The sequence below is a fragment of the Equus caballus genome, chromosome 7 (genome assembly GCF_041296265.1).
Source record: "Equus caballus isolate H_3958 breed thoroughbred chromosome 7, TB-T2T, whole genome shotgun sequence".
NCBI classification, from domain to species: Eukaryota; Metazoa; Chordata; class Mammalia; order Perissodactyla; family Equidae; genus Equus; species Equus caballus.
The window spans coordinates 33,808,237-33,832,464 of record NC_091690.1 but is presented as its reverse complement, the minus strand read 5'-3'; the positions used below and the strand labels follow the sequence as shown (position 1 = coordinate 33,832,464).

Sequence of the window (24,228 nt, the reverse complement as noted above, 5' to 3'; positions counted from 1 at the left end):
TTTTTTTCCCATGTTTATTGGACTTTGGTTTCTTCTTCTGCTCATATTTTTGGCCCATTTTTTTTTCTTAGTGATATTCAGGAATTCACAAATTTTTTTGGTAAAAATATTTAAAACATAAAGGTAAGAATAAAAGATGATATAAAAGGTATCCATGTTCCTGCCATTCAGCTTCATTAAATTGTCTTGTTTGTCTTCATTCATTATTTCATTTGCTTCATATTAAAAAAATAAAATAAAATGTAAATATCCTTGAGATCTTTTTACCCTCTTCTCCAATCCTCTATTTTCTTCCATTCCTCCCAAAGTAATCACTATCATGAATTTAGTGTTTATCACTGCTATGCAAAGTTTTTATACTGAGTAGGTGTTATATTCTGGATACTAATCCTTTGTTAATTTTATGCATTTTTGAATTGCAAATATCTCCTCTCATTCTGTGCTATGTTTTTCACTTTGCTTATGGTGTTTTTTGATATATGAAAGTTTTAAATTTTAATGTGATCCTATTTATCAGATGCTTCTTTTATGGTGTGTGCTTTTTGTGTTGTATTTTAAAAATCCTTTTTCTATCTTTTCTGTACTCTTTTTGTGAATGTATGTTTTATCTCCTTGATCAATGTCTGTGTTCCTTTGAGGAAAGGATCATGACTTATGTGTTTCTGTCGTTCTCTGCAATGTTAATTCCAATAACTCCCAACTGGTAGGTCAAAAAAACCTAACTGGTGGACAGCCACTCATTGTCTTTCTCTGCGTAGCAGGCTCTGGCTGCTGCTCTGTTTAGTCACTATCTTATGTCTTTTCCTCTCTTTCCCTTTTTCTTCTCATCTAAATTTCTCCTTTTCATTCTTTTACCCGGGACTCATGAGTTTAGAAGAATATCGGTTACAACTGAACACTATTAAAAATGAAGGGGATTAGTTGGCTCATACAAGTGGAGAGTCTTTGGACTTCAGCTTTGATCCAGGAGGTCATTGATATGATCGCTAAAGGAACAGATACCATGTCTTTCTGTTTTTTTCCCCTCTTCCTACTGGGTCAGCTTTATTCTAAAGCTTGTTCTTCCTTGCAACTATATGACATTTTTATGCCAATTCAGGGTTCCTCAACCTTGACACTAGTGACATTTGGACTGGATATTTCTTTATTGTGGGGGTGGGGTGTCCTGAACTTTGAAGGATGTTAAGAAGCATTCCTGGCCTCTACTCGTTAGATACCAAGAGCACTCCTTCACCCTGCCCTGAGTTGTGACAACCCAAAATGTCTGTAGACATTGCCAAATGTCTCCTAGGGGGTGAGCTCACCCTTGGCCGAGAGCCTCTATCCTAATTAGATGGGCCTAAATCACATATCTGGTCCTGAAACAATGAGAGCCTGCTGATGGATGGAAGGTACTAAGTGGCTTAAGCCAATCTGGATTTATCTTTAGAGCTGGTTCAACTTTTGGTCTGTCTTGATGAAGCGTAGAAACCAAAAAGAAAAGCTAGGTACTAGTAGAAAGGGCGAAGCTGGAAGTGATACTGTATAGTCAAGAAATAGCCACTCCCAGAAAAACTTGATATGAGGCCCAAAGTGGCAGTTAAGTGGCCATTGCCACTCTTCTCCCATTTTAATATCCGATAATCAATCAGTCCTAAGCCCTCACCATTAGCTCTTCCATTCTAATGGAAGCAGAGAGAGAGAGAAGTATCTCTGGTGTCTCTTCTTATAAGGGCACCAATCCCATCATGAGGACCCCTCCCTCAGTACTTCATCTAAACCTAATTATCTCCCAAAGGCCCCACCTCCAAATATCACTACATTGAGGATTAGGGCTTCATATGAATTTTGGAGGGGACACAGTTCTGTACATAATATTACTATTTGGAATTTTGGTAATTATAATTCATTTAGAGAAGAAATAGAAATTTATATTTTTCTGTTATATCATTGAATTTTTATGCAGATGACATTAGAGGAAGCAAAGAGTTTTTAAATGTGCAGGTATTTCAGAGATTTTCAATTTACCCATCATAGGTCATGTTTCCTGGGAACGGTTTTCGAGACAGGGTTTGAGTAGAGGTGGTTTATTGGAGAGTACATTCAGGAACAACACCTGTAAGGATGGTAGGGAAGCAAGACTGGATGGAGGATGAATTTGAACTGTGATGAAGTTGCAACAGAGGCTCAGCCAACTCCAAGGCTGAGAGCTGGGATGGCCCTGGAGAGTTGTTTCAATTTGAGGCAAGGGGTCAAGTGGTATTACCACTGCATTGACTAGTCATTACAGGTAAGCCGCCTCCAGGGAGGGTACACCTAGGGTGAAGCAGCTCCTTAATGCTGAAGGCAATTCTTAGAAAAGAAGCAGCCTTCAGGCCTGAAAAAGTCGAGTGGGGCTGAGGACAGATCTGGGCAGCATGCCACAGCCTTCACTACATTACCCAAGCAACCTAAAAGCAAGTGCCTCTAAATTCATTATTGGGACAGCATTGCAGTGATCATATTTCCCTACTAATTGCTTGTTAAGTCTCCAGGTAAGCTTATTTTCTTTTGCTTCAAAGATTTCAAAAACAAGTTTTCCTGGTAGTTTCCCAAATCAGTTTAAAGCCTGGTTTATCAAATGGGGCCCTACTTCTTAATCATTTCAATGAAATAAGACGCTGTAGTTCTTTATCAGAAGCCTCTGAGACAGGTGTCTTCAGGGATGGATTGATGGCAGACTTTCACCCTTTCTCCATTATATCTGACCCCCTTGGGATAGTATGTTTGTACACTTCCTGTGGTGATCCCTTGGTCTTGGAATGTTGACAATCCTTTGTCAAGGTGTTTGGTAATGAGTGTGGTGGCTCTAGAGATTTTAGTTACAATAACATCATCGTCCAGTGGGCTTTTATTTTTTGGCTCTACACAACAGAGACTGGTTACTCCCAAGCACATTTCTTTCACAAAAATAACTTCATGTTCTGAAGTATTGTATTTTCCATGTTCAGTCTCCTCTGAGAACCTCACAGGCATAAATAATTGCCAATCCCAGTAGCTATATTTGTAAAAAGCACTTCAGATGGGAAATGAGTTTATCAACATTATAAATTGATATAAATGGGTCACCATTATATGTTCGTTACACGCATTTGGAAGAGGGAAAATAGGACTAAAAATGAAGAGACAAAAGTCCTAGTCTTTCGTCTGTAATCTGCTTTTTAGTAATATCCTTAAGCCAAGAGAGCTTCAGGTAGGAAATTAGTACCTGGCTCCTGTATAGCCTCTCTTCCCTCCCATAAAACAAAAACATGGATATAATTTCATAGGGGAAAACCCACCATTTGAAGAAAATTTGGTGCTTGTTGAAATGTGCCCAAATGTCAGAAAACTCAAGTTGTTTTGAGGTTTCCAAATGTTAGAAAACTCAAGTTGTTTTGAGAAGAACTACTGGGCTGATTTTATTGAGAAAATTAGGGGAGTCAGAGTTTAGTTTGAGTTAGAACAACAACAAAAGTGAATATCATATGTTTAGAGACAGAATAAGAGCAGAGATTCGGGTTCTTTTCCTGGGCTCATCTCTTCCTCAGAGAGACACTGTTTGAGCTCCACAGCGTAGTGCGGCAGAGAGCAGGTCCCTCCAGATTATGTTGGACTTAGATTTATTAAAAAGGCTGATTGATGATCTTGACAGCAGACTCCAGAATTTTCTAATTTCTAGGTACAGTGTTTATAAGAATATTTTATGAAAAATTCATGTTCACAAACTCTAACTTAGCCTCCCACAGAGCAAAGTTTTGCATATATTTTAAAAACAGTTTAAGTTCTTTCTCTCTCGCATGATTTTTCATATTCTCCTAGACTCCATAGCTCTTTCTTTGGGGAGTTTCCCCTGTTTGCATTGCACAACTCCAGGAACACCATTAACATTGCAGTTTATGGGGCAGGCTATCCAAACACTCCCATGTTTGTCAACCCCTCATTTGCTGTTTTAAGTTTTTCCTTTCATTCTTGATACTTCCCTGGGCTTTGGTTTGACAAATAATTTAATAAACAGTGCAGTGTAGTGAGAAGCCATGTGGTGATTAAAGTATTATGGTGGGTATTTGTTGGTTGCCTGCCCAGCATCCAGTATTCCTTCCTCCTGACAACATTACCCTATTTTCTATAAGGGATTTCAAACTTCCTTGACTTTCAGCCAGGGTTTTCAGGCAGACCTGACCCCTACTCCAGGGGTGGGTTCTGATGGTGATAGGTATAAGCCAATTTGCATATTCTTTTCCCTGGCTTTAGTGATTCATTCGGGGATGGATGTATAACACAGCCAAAGCTAATTTGATGGAGGGAGATATCTGTTGGAGCTCCTCTCACTTCTATATGAGCCGTTAGAGATGATTCACTCTTTCCCGCTGCATGTACGAAAGGCACTAGGCAGTGAACAAAATAGCAAATCTCTGTCCTCAGGGAGCATACATCCTAGTAGGAGGAAGAGGGTAGTGAACAAGATATATTAGATGGTGATCAGAACCAAAGAGAAAAATAAAAGATAAGGGCAAGGGGTTAGAGAGGTAACAGGAGGTAAAATCTGCATAGAACTTTGTAGACCATTATGAAGACTTGAGCTTTTATTCTGAGTGAGATAAGAAGCCAGCGGAGGTTTTAAGCAGAGGAGTGACGTGATATGAACTAAACTATAATAGAATCCTCTGGCTGCTGTGTCGGAAGGGGAAAAGGGTGGAAGCAGGGAGACTAGTTATGACAGTTATGAGGCTTTAGTATATTTAAATATTGGTTCCTTGGGGCTAGCCCCGTGGCCGACTGGTTAAGTTCTCACGCTCCGATTTGGCGCCCCAGGGTTTCACCAGTTCGGATCCTGGGCATAGACATAGCACCCCTCATCAAGCCATGCTGAGGCAGGGTCCCACATGCCACAACTAGGAGGACACACAACTAAAAAAATATATACAACTATGTACCGGGGGGTTTTAGGGAGAAAAAGGAAAAATAAAATCTTTAAATATTGGTTCCAATTAGTCACTCCTCTTAACAGAATGAAATCTAGAGAGAGAGAGGGAGGCAGATCTTGAAAGAAATTGTGAGTGCGGCTTTTGGCACACCCAGGGGTTGACTGGAGTCAAACATGTAGATACTCACAAACTTTTTGAGAAAAGTTTATTGGCAAAAGCACTACCAACTACCAAAAGAGACTGTGAATGTGCAAGATATAAACAGAACTTTGGGCTCTCAGTTTTTTTTTTTTTAAAGATTGGCACCTGGGCTAACAACTGTTGCCAATCTTTTTTTTTTTTTCCTGCTTTATCTCGCCCCCCCCCCCCCCCATACATAGTTGTATTTCTTAGTTGCAGGTCCTTCTAGTTGTGGGATGTGGGATGCCGCCTCAACGTGGCCTGATGAGTGCTGCCATGTCCGTGCCCAGGATCCGAACCCTGGGCCGCCGCAGCGGAGCGCACGAACTTAACCACTCGGCCATGGAGACATCCCCTGGGCTCTCAGTTTTTTACAGGTAGGAATCAGGTTGAGAAACCCACTTACTCACCAAAAAGGACATATTTTCCAATGCCCTTTCCAAGTGACTAAGGAAGATGATGGAAAAAGAATGATTTAGACTGTAGAACCAAGAACCATGGAAAACAGACTGGAGAGTCATTCTTAGGCAGCAGAACCAGTGCCTAATCATGGAACATTATCCCCCCTTCCCAAATAGAGGAACCTGACAACCTTTGCTCAGTCGGATTTCATAATTGTTATGGACCAGTGGCTGCCATTTGCTTCCATTATTCCCCTTTTCGAATGAGAATAATTTTTTTTGTGGTTATATTGTCCCTGTCCATCATTTATTGTATGTTGGGTATATGAGAAGAAGATACTTGCTCTTTTAATTCATAGGTCTCTACATCAAGAAGAGCTGTATCTGGATCCAATGTAGATCCTGGATTTCAAGGACTTGATGGATCTTTTAGGGGTCTTGGGATGGAAGTACATGAGAAAGTTACATGTGAAAAGGATGTGAATAGTTGTAACCAAGAGAGTAGACTGTGGTAGATTGAATTATTGGTTCTTCACAAATCTTCACTATCCTGTTGTAGTATTATGCATACATGAGGCCTTTGCGATGGTTGCATGGGGAGCAGTGTATTTCCTCACCTCTTGATTTTGGGGCTGGTCAAATGATTTTCTTTGGTCGATTAGATGTCAGTGGAAGTGGTATGAGTAAAAGCTTGAAGTATTCTTCCATATTGGCTTTCCCACATGTGCTTCTGTGAACACCACGAGAAAACCATGCCTTGGGTAGGATTTTCCACATGGGCTCTGAATAGGGTATAGGAAACGGAGGCACTACAGTTGACCGTTGGGCTCACAGCCTGAAGCAGACCTTCCCCAGCCAACCCACAAATCCTCAGTTTAGAGCAGACCTGAACCTAATCTCAAGCCAGGAGTCCAGCCTAGCTCAGCTAAAGTGCTACTGATCCACAGACCCATGAGAAAAAGTAATTGTTTTAAATTACTTACTTTGGGATGGGTTGTGCAGCATTGACAGAGGTTAAGTGACATGGAGACTAATTGCACTAATTCATGAGAGAGATGATGGGAACCAGGACCAGGGTGGTAACAACAGACGTGGTCAGATTCTAGGTATATTTTATAATTAGAGCCCGTAAGTTTTGCTGATAGATTCCAAATGGAGTGTGAAAGAAAGAGAGTTGAGGATGAATTCTAGGTTTTTGGCTTGAGCAAATAGAAGAGTGGAACGGTCCGTTTCTGAGATGGTAAAAATTGAGGAAATTGAAGAATGAGGGGTAATAGCAGGAGCTGTTATCGTGAGCAATAACATGTTACTGTACATGTTAAGTTTGAATTGCCTATAGACATCCAAATAGGGATGTTAGGTAGGCAGTTGAATATACAGGTTTGGAATTGGAATAGAAAAGGGTCCATTGTATACAGGTATACATCTGGGAGTAATCAGTATGTAGATGGCTTTTAAAGCCATGAGATCAACAAGTAAATGTGATCACTTGAAAAGGGGTCTGAGGACTGAGCCTGTGGGCACTTTAGAGTTTAGTGATTGGGGAGCTGAAGAGTTACCAGCAAAGAAGATTAAGAAGGAGCAGCCAGAGAGATAAGAGGAAAACCAGGTAACTGCTAATAAAGTTTTATTCATATGTGTTGTTATAATACCACATCCATTCCTCCATACTCTCTCTTCTTTTTCCTCCTTTACCAAAAATATTGCCACGAGACTTGTTTGTGTGTGTGTGTGGGGGGGGATTATATGGAAAGCACAGTATTAATCACATTACTCGTATAACAGAATTATTTAAAAAGTTAACTTTTTTTTCTTTCCTGCTATATACTCACCAAGGAAAAAAAATCTTTTTCTCTTTTCATCTCCTCTCCAAGGACAGGGAAGCTAAGTCTTTGCATTAATTGTAGGTCCCCTTGACAATCCCCCAAGCAAAATGACTTTGTTTGAGGAGAAAAGGAATTGGAGGCTGGTGCTTTGAATGGACTAAGGGAACAAGAAGCTGGAATCCTAGAGGAGAGTTGATTACTTTTTTCTCTCTAAGCCTGGGAAAGGAGGGGGCCAAAGGAGGGGAGGAAGGGACCCAGTGGATATTAGAGACTTGTGTTTAGCTGGTATGCAGCTCTCTAGTGGCAGTAAGACACTGGAAAGGGGATGGCTGCCTGGAGGAGATTAGAGAACCTATGCCGCAACCTTGAAATCATTGGCATAAGTCATCTGCATTTGACTGGAGAAGATCACCTGGGTGAACCTGTACAGCCTGATAAAGGCTCAGTGAAAGGGAAGGGCAACGGGGCACCTGAAATAAAACTGCTTTGCAGAAAGAGAATGTCTGAGCTTAAGACAAGGATCTAAGTGTTTGCAGGAGAGCACTTGTTATGCATAACACATGGCTAGTTTTAGAAGCTCAAGACCGAAACACCAAGGCATGTTGTTGAGCTTTGGGGAACAATGGCTGTGTGGGGAACTAAGAGAAGTGTAACCCTAGCACCAAAGCATGGGGCATCCACTGTGGTGCAGACAGAAATCTGAACCACTCAGGACATTACTTCAGTTTGCTGGACTATGCTACATTATTGTGGTAGCAGGCAACAGCATTAATTAAATAAGACTCTTTCTCCACATTTCGCTTTGGGAAGTGAACTGCATCTTTTGGTCTAAGACATGAACCCCCTGTTTCTTGGATATTTAAGGGTAGGGAAGCCTCAAAAAGGAGAAACTGAACTTTCTGAAAATAAGGCACTGAGGGCTTGAATGTTTCCTTGAAAAAAATAAAATAAATAAGGCCTCTGAGTTTGTGCAACAGGTATTATCATTTATACATTAAACTTGAGAAGTTTTAGCTGAAGAAGATAGTATTTACGATGTTATGATAGCTTTTGTTTTTTTCAAATATAATGTATCAGTCTTATTCTGTGTGGTTCTGGAGAGCAAGACAACAAAAAAACTGTTGGCTGCATGAGTATAAGAACAGATATTTACTACTAAACTATTAAGCACATGAATTATGCACCATACACTTTTCAATAAATGATTGAATGCATGCATGATAAATGAAAATCAATGGGTGAAACTTATAGGGAGGCAGATTTTTGACTCAGCTTATCTTTCTAATAATTTGAGTTACCCAAAAATTAAATGGACTATCCTTGAAAGGCAGTGAAATTCTCTATCACTAGGAGTAAAATAGGAGTTAAAGGACCATTTTTCAGGGATGTGACAGGATTTATTCATTAGATAATGGTTAGACCACATAACCTCTGAGATCTCTGAAAACTCAAGATTCTCCGGTTCTAAATCCAAGGGTCTCTATACATAGACTCGGGAGAAGTATAAATAAAATTCATGATCTCAGAGAAATCTTCAAGAGGCATGTGTTCAATGGCATGTTTATTAAACAAATGCTCACGACAGATTTTCATAACAGCAGCAAATGTTATTTCACTACATTAAATCTCACTAAGAAAAAAACGACAATCACAACAAGGTTGATGGATTTGGATTGTTTTTTTCATGTTTCCTGGGGGGCAAAACCAGTCTCCTCAGTTTTCCTCTATTTGCTGTTCTTCATGGTCATCCGATTTCATCTTCTTCACCTCTTCTCTGACTAAGTGTCCCCGGAAAGCTGCTTGGATCTTGACAGCAGCATTCTCCTCTTTATCCTTATCTTCTTCAGAAGCTTCCTTCAAGGAAAGGAGAAAAGTAAGAGACTTCTTGATGCCACAAAAATAAGTGCAAAAGTTTAATCAATTTAGGGGTGCAACAATTGAGATCTGTTGCTTCCTGAGGGAATTTTATATATTGCCGTGTTGTATATGTACCAAATGGTTAATGCCAAAATAGCAGGCATTTTATGTTGTCACACTTTTATACATCTCTTCAATAAAAGATCATTGCCAACTTTTCACCCCCCAAAATAACTCCTGTTTAACAGTTTCCTGAGCAATAACATTTTGGGGAGGGAAAATAGTTAAGAATTCTTGAAGCATGGTAAAAATGTCAAGAAGAATAGTAAATGTGCTGTTTCAAACAATCATGATTACATAAAATAGATTAAAGTGTTAACTTCTTAATTTCTCAAAGATTAGCCAAAGAGAAATCCATTTAGTTTGATAGTGTCAGTTTTAATATGGTTGGTTGAATTTTTGTATATAGCTTCTTTTTTTTTAAATTTAGGTATAATTTAAGACAGTGAAATGCACAGATTTTAAGTGTATAATTCAATAGATATATAGCTTTTAATATATCTTTTTAAATCATAAAAGTGAGACACACACATTTGAAAACTTAAATATCGCTGTTAGTGAAGTTTTCTCCCACTTCCCGAATCCTACTCCTAAGAGGTAACCATTACTACGGGTTGAGTATATGTATCCTTCCAAAATTTTTCCATATACAAAGTATTCATGTGGGTATATGTATGCCTCTTTAAAAAATGAAATCATGCTAATCACAATGTTCTGCAACTACTTTTTCCAGGTAAGAATATATCTTGGTTCTCTTTTTCTATCTTATTATTCAGTATATAACTATGCCCATTCTTTTTTTTTTTATAATACCATTGCATTACATTGTACTGATGTATTTTATTTACTGAGTCCTATTGATGGATCTTTAGGTTGTTCACCCCCACCCCTTCATTACAAACAATGAGGCAAACCTAGCTCTTAAAACCTTTAAATGCAAACAGAATGGTATAAAATCCTCCGAGATGTTGCTCCACTATAGGCAAATGAATTATGCTGAAGTTGGAAATCAATGGGATCTCAATTCAAAGTCACGAAAACCTGTGTACGGGCACCTATTAAAGATGTAAGAAAATGACACTCCCTTTCTTCTTCCCTGATCTCCCATTGCATGTTATGCCAATGTTAGGCTGACTGAGCTGTACTGATATAATTCTGGGATAATTTATAGAGATTATAGGGAAAAGTTATGTCCCACTGGATAGGAGGTAAGGTATTCTTTGAGGGGGTGGTCCATTTTGGGTGTCAATTATTGGGTAACTAACTGGGACATTAAGACATGGAAAGGAACTCAGAAGTTTGGCCTTGAACATTGTAAAGAGTGTGTTCTTTCTCACTAGGCTTGGTCCTCTTGAGTCTGGACTACGAAGAATATAAACAGTGATATGCTGGTAAATGTTTAAAAACCGGCTCTCCAGAAAAGAAAGTCCTGATTTGTAGTATTTGCTATGGTCTTAATACTTTTACTGTGACTCATTTCAAGTTACCAAAGTGACATTACTGAACATGGGGCCGTGCAGAGATGTGCCCAATTGTCTCTTGAGAGCTGGCTGTAGCACACCACTAAATACAGCTATCTTTGAGGGTGGACCCTTCCTAAGTCTTTATTGTTTAAATGCAGACTGTCAGGCAGGAAGCCATTTTTGTAGCGGGCAATGCATGGAAGGTGAGTAAGACACATCGTGTAAACCCATTTTATTTGATTGTATGTAATTCCCTGTGAGTTTCCTTTTGTTATCTCTGAACCTTTGACACTGTGTGGTGGTGACAGCATCAATTAGTGAAAAATTTCCAATGTGGAAGGTGAACCTGAAGGATCAAGACTGGCGCTGTGAGCTCTGCCTGTTCTTCCCCTCGGTGAGATTTTTCCAACCACTGACAATCTTGGAAAATAAGATTTTATTTTTAAGGGGAAGAATGAGTTTTCCTTTATAAGAGGCATCACTAAAAATGATCCACCAGTTAGTTTATCATTGATGCTAGTTATCTAGAAAGCAAAATCATAATTTTAGCAATATGGATAACAGACTAGATCCACATTTGGAGTACAATTTTAAATTGAGTGATATCATTCTTTGTAGGAATCCAGTAGTACGTGGAAACTATAACTTACCAAGGCTGTGACTGGAGTCTCCTCTTTCACAGATGTCTGCGACTTTTCTTTGCCAGGCTCACATTTCTCAGGTGATTCTTGCTCCTGGGGAGAGGGGAGAGGGCCAGATAGGCAATGTTTCCAAAATAGTAAAGTCTTGGATCAAACTGCTTAAAGGTAATTAAATATTACTTTAAGTTATTGAGAAATAGTGGGAATTAAATATACACTGATTTTTCAACAAGGAAAGCAGGTTGGAAAAAGAGGAAACAAATGAAAACTCTTAAGGAAATACGCATGAACAAATTTAAAGATGAAAGACCTGGTAAAAAATGATCTTTTGCTTTTGGAATGTGTGTGACATTATTTGATATTAAAAACAAACCAGTGTCTTATACTAAAAGTTGATAAGATGCTGTAAAAAACCTGAAAAAAGTATAAAAAAGAAGTGCCAGTAGTTTCTAAAATGGAAACAAAATAAATATTGTTGTGTTCCATAGTATGAAGTCAAGTTGATTTTTTAATGAAGTTTGTAGATTAAAAACTGAGTCAAACTTACTTCAAGTTTTACTGTGGGCAATGATTTAAATAGAAAAAGGAAAACTACCTCTGCCCATTTTTACATGGTTATTAAAATCTTCCTTCAAAATAGAGGCATTGCTAATTCACAACCTAGGGAAAGAGCTTCTTTTATCCATAAAAGAGAAATTTAAGGACATGTAAGCTAATCAGACAAAGTCTTTTGAATTCAAAAGAGAAGAAAAAAAAATCCTGAAATTGCTATGTGACACAAGGATTTAAAAATTATTTTTTTGATTTCAATTAAACATGAACACAGAGAATCCAGTTAAATGGAAATAAAATACCCCCATATCTGGCAGACACAAATGGATGGAACTTCACTTTTAAACTCATGGAATAAGTGACAGATATTTTTCCAGGAAATTCTCCAAATCTGCTGTGGAACACCATCAAAACTTGAACTTGTTAAGTCCTTTTAATTGTAATATCTGCTGTTGTTTTGTGGCTAATGTATTATCTCAGTTGCCTGCAGTAGTGCTTCTCAGACTTTATCATATCTACAAATTACTTTGAGGATCTTGTTAAAATTCAACTTGATTTGTAGAGCTGGGGTAGGGCCTGTGACTGAATTTTCACCAAGCTTCTAGTTGACACCAATGACACTAGATCCCACACAGCCTTTCTCAACTAGTGTTCCTCATCTCAACCATACAGTACAGAATGTTTTGAGTGACTATTTTCTCAATTGTCTCAAGGATGGTACATAACTAGAATCATTCTAGATACAAAGGAGAGACATTGATTTCTTTCATGCAATGGGTGCCTTTGGCTTAGGGTTTATATTTTGAGGAAACTTGGTTGAGAAAGGCTGGTTTTGAGAATGCTGCTAAGGAGAAGATAGGTTCAGTCTCTAAACAGATTAGTTTTACAGAGAAAACTCTATACCATTACCATCTTTAATTCTAATCAGTCTTTTGTAAGAAGTCAATGATAATGAAATAATTGGACAAATAGTGTTTTATTTTACAAAATATCATTTATTAATTCGACAAATATTATCTGCTATTGCTAAGCACTGTGATAGTCAATAAAATTTGAAGAACAAATGAGAGTGATTATTCTATAGCTTTCAAGTACATTCTTCCTGTTGATCATCTTTAAATTTGAGCTAAGTATCTGTACACGATTCAGATATTTTAGAAAAGAATTTTTTGTCAGAAAGAACAGTACAACTGAAAAAGTTTAATAAGGTATTTGTGATGCCTCTCACAATTTTCATGATTCTGGGGAGATCCCAATAATCTTTGTTTTAGCAACAGAGAGAAGAAATAACCAAATCCAGTAGCTTCACAGGACCATACCTGGAATGCATGGTTGTTATAGAAGCGGTCATCTACCTTAGCTCCCCATTCTGCTGGATCAAAGTTGGTTTCTAAATAATAAAAATATAATAATTGCAGAGTCATTTTGAATTCATTAAAGTAAATCTAGAATAGTAACACAAAAGTTTTCTTTTTCGAATCACAGGTTCTTTACTGCCAGCTGAAAATGATATTGATGTTGTACACAGCCTAGCACTGCAGAGATAACCAGTGACCAATAAATGTATGATGACAAATTACACATCAGATGAGCCTTTGAGGATATTTAGAAAGGCAGTAAAGAAATACAATTGCTGCCTTCATAGAATTTATAATACAATGGGAGAGAGTGAAACAAATGTCAATACTTAAAATATAAGTATAGCAACATATAAACATGTATTAGTAAACACAGGAAAATGTATAAAAATAAATGCTAAATAGTAAGGAAGTTTGGAAAAGAGAAGGATGGGAGAGGTTTTAAAAAAATGAGACATATTATATAGCCAGTTGACATAGACAGGAAGAACTACCTATATTTAAACAGAATTTTTCTCTAACTTTTCATTATGAAGAATTTTAAATCTAGAAAAGCAGAGAGACTAATACGACAAATTTCCATGTGCACATTACTCAGATTCAACAATTATAAATTGTTAAATTTATATTTATCTTAAATTATTATAAATTATGATTTATCTTATTTTAGTTCTAATTCCAACTTTCCTGCCCTCACTTCTGATTATTTTCAAGCCAATCCCAGGCATCCTCTTACTTTATCTACAAATATTTATTTCAGTATGCATCTCTAAGATACAAAGCTACAATACCATTATCACACCTAAAAATACTAACAATTGCTTAATATGATCAGCCATCCAGATTTCCCCCACTGTCTAATACATTATTTATTTATTTATTGTTGGTTCGTTTAAATCAGGACCCAAACAATGGGGACATACAGCCTTTTGTTACATCTTTTAAATCTCTTTTAATTGAAAGCTTCCTACCTCCCACCCCGAATTTTTCCTTGCAATTTATTTGTTGAGGAAATTGAGTCATTTTTCCTTTAGAGTTTTCCACAGTTTAGATATTTCTGACTGCATTCCCATGATGATTTTCAACAAGTATCTTTGCCTTTGAATCTCCTGTGCTAGTTAGATGTATATGTTCCATCTGATTCAGGGTTTTTTTTTTGGCAAGAATACTTTATGTTTTAATTTGATCATTGCTTCTTAATTTCTGGAGTACTCAATAAAGAAAAATTTTCCTTCATCAACTACTTGGTTACCCTGAAATACAGTTCTTACAGAAAAGACAGGTTAAAGATTTGACTCTTTCCCATAACTTACCAGTTTTCAGAATAATCACTTGGTTCCTTAGGATCCTCTCAAGGAGTTTTCCTTTATTTTTTTGCTTAGGAAGATTCACCCTGAGCTAACATCTGTTGCCAGTCTTCCTCTATTCTGTATGTGAGCCACTGGTACAACGTGGCCACTGATAGAGGAGCGGTGTAAGTCTGCACCTGGGAACTGAACCTGGACAGCCAAAGTGGAGTGTGCTGAACTTAATCACTAGGCCACCAGGGCTGGCCCTGTTTTTATTTTAAAAAAATCATTTTGAACTCATGAGTATTTAACAAATTGGATGAATTTCATTCATTGCATTTATTATTCTTATTGATGCTCTAATTGTCCAAAATTGTCCAGGAGGAGCTTTCTCGGGTACTTAGATGCTCCTGAGTCCTTTGGAAATAACTCTAGTAATCTTCGATAGTTTCTTTATTTTCTGGCATGGCAAGATGTTCAGGCTCCTCTTGTATATTTCTTGCCCAGTTCATGGAATTAGCTAGTTCTCCAAGAAGCCCTGGTTCCTGGGAAATGGTGGTCAGAAGGCCACAGGTTAGGGCTTAGGTGCTCACTGGTTCTGGGTTGGTCATTATTTTGAGGCATTTTAAAAAATGTACAGAGCTAGAAAATATTTTTTTCATTTTTTCAAGAGAAAATATATCATGAGGTCACACTGATATTTTTCAATTCGAATTTAGGATTACAGGATTTTATTTACTTCTTTCGTTTTTGTACTTGTATATCATTTTTCTTACACTAAAAATCTTATTCCTAATGACAGTAGGATAGTTACTTATTTGCTATGTCCTACAATATATAAAAAACAATTTCAAAATAACTATACTATACTATTATTAACAATGACTACTGAAAACAATTTAAGAATTTTTTTTACTTCATTTTGCTTTTAGGCTATATCCATCAGGGATAGACAGTCAAATTACTGTGTTAGAAAGTCACTTGAAATAACTCCTTTCTGTGTGGTTATGCTACCCACCCAATACTAGCTGGTTCTTTTGCTTCACTTTCCTTCTAAATTTTAAAAATTGCTTAACAATTTTTAAATTTAATTCCATTTTATAACTATGTTAAACATTTATGATTTTGAATTCAGGATATATTCAGAGAAGTCTAGCTTCTACCCTGTTTCCTCCACTCTGCTCCTTCTCCCGCTAGAGGTAAATGTAAATTTTGTAAAGATTTACTCTTCCATTTAAAAAATATAAATGAACAGCTACATATTCACATCAACACCCCCTTGTTAGATAGTTGGTAGCATACTAAACACACTTTTTTCCACCTTACTTTTTTCACTTCATCCTGAAGATCGCTCCATAGCATCATATAGAGATCTTCCTCATTCTTTTTTTTTTTTACAGCTGCATATTATTCCATTATGTGGATGTACTCTAGTTTATTTAGGGATATTTGGTTTGTTTCCTCAAATAATGATGCAATGAAAAGAGAAGAAGTGGAATTTCTGGTGAAAGGTTAAATACATACATAATTTTGGTAGATATTGCCAAATTCCCCTTCTTCTCACTCCAGCAACATACGAGTGCTTATTTCCTCTCTAGCCTTGCCTAGAATAAATTGGCAAAGTTTTGGCTTCTTGCCAATCTGATGGGGGAGGGTGGTGGTGGTATCTGTTGCCCGTTTTTTATACAGGGTTGTTGGTTTTGTTATTTTTATTTTTTATTTTGCTGATGAAGATTAGCCCTAAGCTAACATCTGTTGCCAATCTTCGTCTTTTTCCTGAGGAAGATTAGCCATGAGCTAACATCTGTGTCACTCTTTCCCTACTTTGTATGTGGGTCACTGCCACAGTATGGCTGATGAGTGGTGTAGGTCTGTGCCTGACCAAGATCTGAACCTGTGAACCCGGCCGCTGAAGCAGAATGTGCAGAACTTAACCACCACGCCATGGGGCCGGCCGCATTTGGTTTTTCCTTCACTGTTTTTACAAGCTCTTTATTTATTAGATTTATTAACCTGTTGTGATATAAATTGCAAATACTTTTTTCAGTTTGTTATTTGTCATTTTATTTTCCCCGTGTTGATTTTTGCCATGTAGAAGTTTACTTTTATATTGTCAATTTTATCAATCTTTTCCCTAATTGCTTTTTGGACTTTTAAAATAATTATAGCAACTTAACCAAATTCTTTTTCTCTTTCATGTTATAGAGAAACTCATCCATGTTTTTTTCTACTATTTGTGTAATTTCAATTAAAAAACATTTAAATCTCCAATCAATATGGAACTTATCCTAGTGTATGATATAAGGAATAGACCCTATTTTATCTTTTTCCATCTTTATCACACCACCATTTAATAAAAAACCCACCTTTTCCCTACTGATTTGAGATGCCACTTTCATTATATACCAACACATTTCCTATCACAAAAACCAAAATTAATACTAGTAATTACCTACGAAGAATGCCAGCAAGGAAATTCTCACATTGCGTGAGAGACTGTCCTAGAGGACTTTTTTCTTCCCTTTTGGAGAGACTAAATTGTATTACTCATATCAGTTGGATAATTCACCTTTGGTTTACATGAGCGGAAATGGGTGTGGTGCTCAAAACTTTTTGAAACAGTTTTACCCATTTTTTTTTTAGTTACAGAGCTAGTATTTTGAGACCATTAATCTGAATCACCAATTGCTTTAATTATCATGATCCAGTAACAATGACTCAAATGTTTTTGTAATGGGATGTTTCTGAGGTCTAAAATTAAGTAAATGACTACAGATTTTTTTATTGCATGAATTTGTAAAATTAATGTTATAGTAACAAAATTAAATTAATGTTAATTACAATTCATCTCTTACCCTAAAGGATTTCTCTTAACAGGTTTTTTGTGGCACTTAAGTCTCAGATTGTACAATAAATATTCCACTGACTGAATATAGAAAAGACCAGCAACATTCTGGAAATTGGCAGAGATTTTGAGCTTTACCAGGGTAGGACAAAGAAGGCAAGGGGGTGGAGCTGTGCAGTGTATATGGGAGTTCTTTCAATTCAAGCCTTGGGGTAGGTTTCTTCCCTTTGTAAATTGATTTAAAATGGAATGTGGCTATTTCTAGCCACCTTTACCGCTCTGTTAGAATATCGTAATCAAACGTAATGATGACAACGGCTTATAAAAAATGGTTGTTCTAGTCAAGAATGGGATTTTAGTAGATACTTATAGCTGTAATAATTCCAATTTTGGCCATTGGGTCAGGTCTTGATAGTCCTTGGAGATTTGGAAATTTTACTTAGGAAAGTGAAGAAACTCTGCTTTGGCTCTTAACCAAAGACTAACTGTTAGCTTGAATCTTAGTCTCTGGGCAGGATGGCACCTTGGGAGTACAGAGAAAGAATATAAACTACCTTCCCAAGGTGGAAGTTCACTTTTCAAAGCAGTTTTTCTCTGTGCCTTTATTGCAGAACAGTTTCATGTTCCCCAGCGAATACCAATGTATTTAATCTAAGGAGTGCAGAATTATTTTTTACACACTTAGAATGCTTTCAAGTAAGAAGAATCAAAATGTAAAGAAAACCACGAACTCTCCTCCTAGGAAGAACGGACAGTCAACTGCCTGAGATACACAGGAATGGCCTGCTGGAAAATGAAGAGCTCGGCTGGATGATCTCATGAGGTCCTCTTCCACCAGTGTGTCCATGAGGAATACAACAAAGAAGGTCTGGGTAATAAACTGGTAATTTTCAATAATGTGACATAATGTGATTTAAGAGAACCTGTCAAAAAGGCACATGTTGTTTCAAATAGCACTAAGTATCATTTGAAGCTAGCTGCCTCATAAAGGCTTTCCGTGGAATAGGAGTAGTCTTAAGCAAGTTTCACCATAACCAAATGCTTAGTCTCTTACTCTTTTAAAAATGTCTATTTTAAAAAAGCTTACTCTCTCTTTTCTCTAGAAGATTCTCAAAATACGCTGCTGCAAAAGCTGGTATATTGTCCGGTTGCTCCCTCAGAATCTCGCATGTCAGCCCTTCAAGGAGATTTCCAAATCCTTGAGGAATTCGGTAGTGGGTGTTGGAGAATGGAATCGACATCTCCTTGGAAGGAACTGCCTATTGCACCTAGAGATTCATTAAAGAGTACGGTGTTTAAATTTGTCTGATTTCACTTATATAATCACAACTATGACAGCAAATTATTTCTGAGACCCAAATTTTCTGATTGTCAATTCTTTGTTCCCCAACACAACCCACGTCCATCCATTTCTTCCCAAGAATTCTGAATTCTCCATTATTAGTTAGAATATTATAAATACAGACCCATTTAATAGGACAAATCATTTTTAAAAACTTACAAAAATCACAGATTTTTCACTACAACAATAGTACTTTTTCTCTCTGTCCCTCTTCTTTCTGTCTTTAAAAGGTGAGGGTAATTTTTGATATCCCACAGGAATTGAGTGAGAATAATTGTTAAAAATTCATGATAAATTGCCAAGAAGACACTGTGTAGGGTCTAAAATTAAAAAAAAAATTACTCCTTGTTCTAGAAATTACTCTAATTTGTTGAATGAAGAAGTTTCACTCTTAGTCTTTCCTCAAAGCACCATACGCTCTGGAAGGGGCGGGGATGGGGAGGGCAAGGTCAGGATTTCGCAATCCGTCTCCAAAGCTTTAGGATTCTTGTACTTTCTGGTTTTGCCCTGACCAGGTCTTCGTTTCCCGTCTTGGAATACAAGGGCTCGATTAAATACAGCTCTCAAGCAGGGGTTGGGCCACTGAGTATGCAAACAACGCTCAGGGACCTGGCCTGGTTGTCCGAGAGGATGGTCACTGCCAAATAGGGCCGGGAGCCGTGGTAGGGGTCGAGGTGAGGGGCTAGACGGTTTGATGCGGCCCAATCCTTGGAGGTTTTCTTTTTCGAGGGAACAGGAGATGAGGTACCGAATCAGACCAGGGCTGTGAAAGGCCTGGTGAGACCCTGAACCAACCTGGGGCGTGGGGGGCGGTCAGAGGGGGGACTCAGGTCTGGCGCGGGGCGGGACGTCGAGGATCTGGGCTTTCAGGCGCTCGCAGACGGGCTGCCTGGGCTCCCAGTCGGCCCTAGGGTTCCCGGAGTGTGTCCGGGATCCTGAGAGAGTACGAGAGGCGACGGGAAAAAGCGAGGCCTCGGTTGTGGAGAAGAAGTGGGGTAAGCCGCCTCACCTCTTGGTTCTCTCAGAGCTGGTGCCGATGGTTCCAGTTGTTTTTCTCGTTGCTGGGTAACCGTTTTTTTTTTCAAAATTCAACTACGGCGGCCGAGAAGCGAGGAGGAACGGCCTCGTCCGGCGGCCGCGGGCCGCTTCGCGGACTGAGCCGCCTGGGAGGGCGGAGTCCGGCCGCGCCGGCCCCGCGCAGGCCCCGCCCCCGCCTGGGTCGCGGCCCGGAATTCGGCGCTGGGGCGGTGGATCCTCGCCAGCATGGTCCCCCTGGGGCTTGTATTTGAGTTGGTGCTGCCGTTAATCCTGTGGGCCGACATAAGTGCAGGTGAGGCGGCCTGGCCCGAGCCCTGCCTGTCAGTCGGCCTGCGCGGGCTCCGAGCTCCCGCGCCCCCCTCTCAAGGTCGAGGAAGGAACCCCGGCCCGGAGCCAGGCTCTCCGAGGGGGCCTGGGCTGCAGGTGTCTGCCGGGCGGGAGCTCCGGTCGTCCGCTTCCTTCACTCTCTTCCTCCTCCGTTAGGGTGCAGCGTGTGGGGCAGCGGGAGAGTTCGGTTTCCTGCATGGCGAGGCCCAAATGTGCCCAGACCGAGGCCCCCAGGGTCTCTGAATAACTGCAGGGGAGCTCGGCGGGGAGGGGCGAAGCTAGTTGGGTAATATTTGGAAACAGATGGCTGAGTCATCGGAAACATTTCAGTTCTGCCCCCTCAGGGGTACCCTTGGGGAGGGTTTGCTTCAGGCTGGGTTCCTTGGGGGAATTAAATTTTACTAGTTTAAGTGGTGATTAGGGCTAAGAAATACAACCCCCTCACTAGCTCAGAATATTGAAGGCTCAGCTTTGATTTCTGGTGTGGCTTAGAGATACTGGTGGTGGGGAAAAAGGCATAGATAGCCCTGGGGAGGAGAGTGACTCATTTTGACGATTGTGCAGGTCAGATCCTCTCTTTTGACCCTAGGCTGGACACTGGGTTACAACCATGGAGAAACCGGAACATGAAACCTCTCTGCTAATGCAAAGTAAAGTGATAATGCTGGACCTGTTTTTTTCCTTCACACCACTCAAGTAGTGGACCCCAGCATCCCTGTTAAGAAGTGAAAGTTGAGGTGGAGAACGGACAAAATGCAGAAAAATGCTGCACTACCTGTGAACCCAAAAAGTACCCAGATTCAGACAAGCTGCGGCCCATAAGTGGTTTTTCAGGGTTTAACAAAAGTGTAAACTAGCAGCGCTTGTCGTTTCCTGACTCTCATCCCCACTCAGTGACCTTTGAGTCAAGCATATGAGGTTGGGAGAAGGTAGAGAGTAGGGCCATAGTTTTACTAGTTTCTCTGTTAAAGGCTAACTTTAATATCAATATTTTATCTTTGACTTTTGGTCATATTCTTACTTAGCTTTCATGGACATTGACTATATTTTTCATTCATTAGTGCTCTAAATTTTCCTTCCTTCTTATTTTGTTGCATATCCTGAGATCTTTCCTTCAGATCATCCCCCCTGTGCTCATGTTTATCATGTAATGTTTGAAAAGTACTAAAATATGTGTAGCTATGGGAGCCAGCCCGGTGGCGCAGCAGTTAAGTTTGGACGTTCTGCTTCGGCGCCTGGGGTTCAGCGGTTTGGATCCCAGGTGCCGACATGGTACTGCTTGGCAAGCCATGCTGTGGCAGGCGTCCCACATATAAAGTAGAGGAAGATGGGCACGGATGTTAGCTCAGGGCCAGTCTTCCTCAGTAAAAAGAGGATGATTGGCAGCAGACGTTAGCTCAGGGCTGATCTTCCTCAAAAAAAAAAAAAAAAAATGTAGCAATGAAACAATCAAATAAACACCCCATGGGCACTTCACCCAACTTAACTAGAACATTGCCTGTTTTACTGGATGTTCCTCCCCAGTGCACCCGCCATTTCCTCATCAGAGGTAACCACTGTCCTAATTTTGTCAGTCTACTTTTAATGACTACTTTTAACTTCCCCAGAACACTAATTCCTGTTTTCCTACTCCAACACCCAAATGAAGGGAAAATTGAAGACCTAAAAAATATTCAAATGTTAAGAGTCTTGTATTTGACAAAAACAGTGAGCAGTCCCGCCTCCTTTCTTGTTCTCCTGTTGTCCATTGCTCAATTCCTTGGTAATGTTCCACTGTCTACTCTTATCACCTTGGACTGTGAGCTTTATAAGGACAGGGAATATGACTTTTCTTTGATTTACCACCAGTATCTAACTGTGACAGACTGGAAATTGCAATAATTTTGGAATCAGGTGGTGTGGTTTCTAGGCGTGTCATAAACCTATCTGTGTGATTTGAGACCAGTCAAAGAAGTTTAATGTCTGCAACGTGTTTAACACTGTGCCTGCCACAAGTAAGCCTCCCAGTAGAATGTAAGCTCCCTGTTGGCAAGGATTTTTGTCTCTTTTCTTTTTGTTTTTCTTTCACTGTTATTTCCTCAGTGCTTAAAATGGTACCTGGCACATAGTAGGCGCCAATAAATATTTGTTGAATTAATTAATTAATATGCAAGCTATTTAATAAAATTACCTAATCTACTTGGGTCTCAGTCTATTGATCAGCAAATAACATGATTATACCTCAGGGTGTGAAAAAGATCTTTTCCACCGCTAAAATTCTCTAATTCAGAATACAGCCACGCACAAAGAGGTTTGGTAAATGTGTGTTGCTGAAAACAGACTGACTTGGAAAGGTATTTCCCCCAGCCTATGAAACTGGCTGTACAGGTCTCTTTGAGCCCCTCACTTGCACTGGCTTGTATGCAAGCGGCAGGCAGTTTTCTTCACTCCATTGCCCTACCCCCTCCCTCTCTCTGCTTAGCTCTTAGGCCTTTGGTTTTTGGTTTTTGTTCCATATGAAGCACCTACCCAAGACTAGGCCCTCCCACACATGTGCCTCTTCTTTTCCCTCTAGCAGGCTGCCAATGTGCTTATGCAATCCTGGGGTGTTATAGTCTCTTCTTAGAGCATTTTGCTCATGGTAGCTGTGCCTCTCAAGCCCTGGGGGCCTTCTGGATGATCTTTGATTGTCACGTAGGTTTTATGATGGAACTAACTCATAAGAGAGAGCTGAGGATGTTTAGGGACTGGGCTGTTATTTGAAGCAGTAGGACAGATAAGTCCCGGGGTCTGTGTAGGAGACCCCATTAGCTATGCTGCCCTGTTAAGTATAGCCTAAGGGGCTGTCATCACTTGTATCTTGCAGGGAGGAAAATGTCAACCTTGTTAGTTCTAATTCTCTTTCCTGCCTGTAATTTTTGTTTAAAACCCTTAAAAAAATCTTAATTTTGCTAATTATTTTCTTCTAAGGATTTTTGTCTGTTTTGTTCAGACAAATTGGGATGTAACTTAAGTTTTTTTTTCTTTGTTGAGTTTTGATGAGGAACTCACTGAGATAATTTGGATAGATGCTTGTTATTAATAAAATACTTCAGATAGGCTGGATGTTAAAAATAGGAATGATCTCATTAAGGTGAGTTCTTATTCAGTCTTGTTAGTGACTCTCTAGAATAGAATCCACAGTTTCAAGTGTTCTTCCTCTTGTTCTTTTTGAATAATTTCGCTTGTGAAATGGGTAACATTGCAACGAAAGACCTTTGTTCAGATATTTTGACTTCTGTCACTCACTGACCTCAGTTTTTGTGTCTTAGTTTATCTGAATTTACCTTAGAAAGAAGCAGACTTGTCACAGATATTCATAAATGCTCATTTAGAATTTTCGATGGGTTCTCAAAAAACCACAATAAGGGGAATTATTTGAGGGGAATTGACACTGGTAGGAAAGAGAGGGGGAGATGAAGAATGGGGAAAAGATTAGAGAAGGCTGTATTGGAGAGAGGCAGGCTTCTTTATTCCCAGCTACGAGAAGTAGGTGTGGTAATGGAAGTTAGGGGAAGGAAATGGCTTATTTTTCTCATAAATACCATCTGTGGTGTGCAAAAAAGGAGCATTTTAGTGATTTGGGGGAAAGAGTTAAACCTTAGGCCAACCCTGAAAGCAAAGGAAGGTTAAGAGCTCTGAATGGGAGGAGGCTTATGGCACATTGGTTACCCCAGGCTCTTTGAGTTTTCCTTATTCGTCATCTTGTACCATGATGCATATTGTTGGAAACTGTTCTTGTTATGTTGCTTACCTAATTAGGAGAAACAAGATCTAGTTTTAGAAGATTAAAAGGACTGGTTATTCAAATTCTCTTGTATAAAGACTGTCTGTTCCTTGCAGTTTAACCAGATTCAATTGGTGACGAATCTCTCCAATGATGTTCTTCTAAATTTTTTAGGTGTTGGTTTTCGCTTTGCTTCGTACATCCATGATTACATGGTGCTGCAGAAGGAGCCTGCAGGGGCAGTGATCTGGGGCTATGGCGTATCTGGAGCCACAGTGACAGTGACTCTGTGGCAAGATCAGGAAACCATCATGAAGAAAGTGACCAGTGTGAAAGGTAAGGCAGCCCATCCTCTGTTCAGCTTTTGTCGTCTTCTGCC

The 24,228-nt window shown here is 39.2% G+C and overlaps 2 protein-coding genes across 2 annotated transcripts in view; one reads left to right on the top strand and one right to left on the bottom strand.

Annotated features, from left to right (window-relative positions):
* Window positions 1-8,876: 8,876 nt before the first annotated feature.
* On the bottom strand, window positions 8,877-19,886 carry SPA17 (sperm autoantigenic protein 17). Its single transcript, XM_001505069.5, has 5 exons — window positions 19,749-19,886; window positions 18,485-18,665; window positions 13,225-13,295; window positions 11,363-11,446; window positions 8,877-9,186 (listed from the first exon to the last, which is right to left on the bottom strand). The coding sequence occupies exons 2-5, from the start codon at window positions 18,636-18,638 to the stop codon at window positions 9,046-9,048; spliced, it is 450 nt and encodes a 149-aa protein (XP_001505119.1). The 5' UTR covers window positions 18,639-18,665; window positions 19,749-19,886; the 3' UTR covers window positions 8,877-9,045.
* SIAE (sialic acid acetylesterase) overlaps window positions 19,843-24,228 on the top strand; it is a 37,072-nt gene continuing 32,686 nt past the window's right edge. Inside the window, exons 1-2 of the mRNA XM_014741201.3 lie at window positions 19,843-20,069; window positions 24,024-24,185. Of these exons, the coding sequence (XP_014596687.1) occupies window positions 20,003-20,069; window positions 24,024-24,185 (229 nt within the window). The 5' untranslated portion in view covers window positions 19,843-20,002. The remainder of the gene's footprint in view (window positions 20,070-24,023; window positions 24,186-24,228) is intronic.

Bases quoted from the DNA above. Each gene is read 5' to 3' on its own strand.
- SPA17 (XM_001505069.5), bottom strand. From the start codon at position 18,638: ATGTCGATTCCATTCTCCAACACCCACTACCGAATTCCTCAAGGATTT. The intron at 13,296-18,484 runs GTAAGCTTTTTT...TTTATTATTTAG, and splicing joins TCTTCTAGAGAAAAGAGAGA to AAACCAACTTTGATCCAGCA. The intron at 9,187-11,362 runs GTAAGTTATAGT...CTTTCCTTGAAG, and splicing joins AGACTCCAGTCACAGCCTTG to GAAGCTTCTGAAGAAGATAA.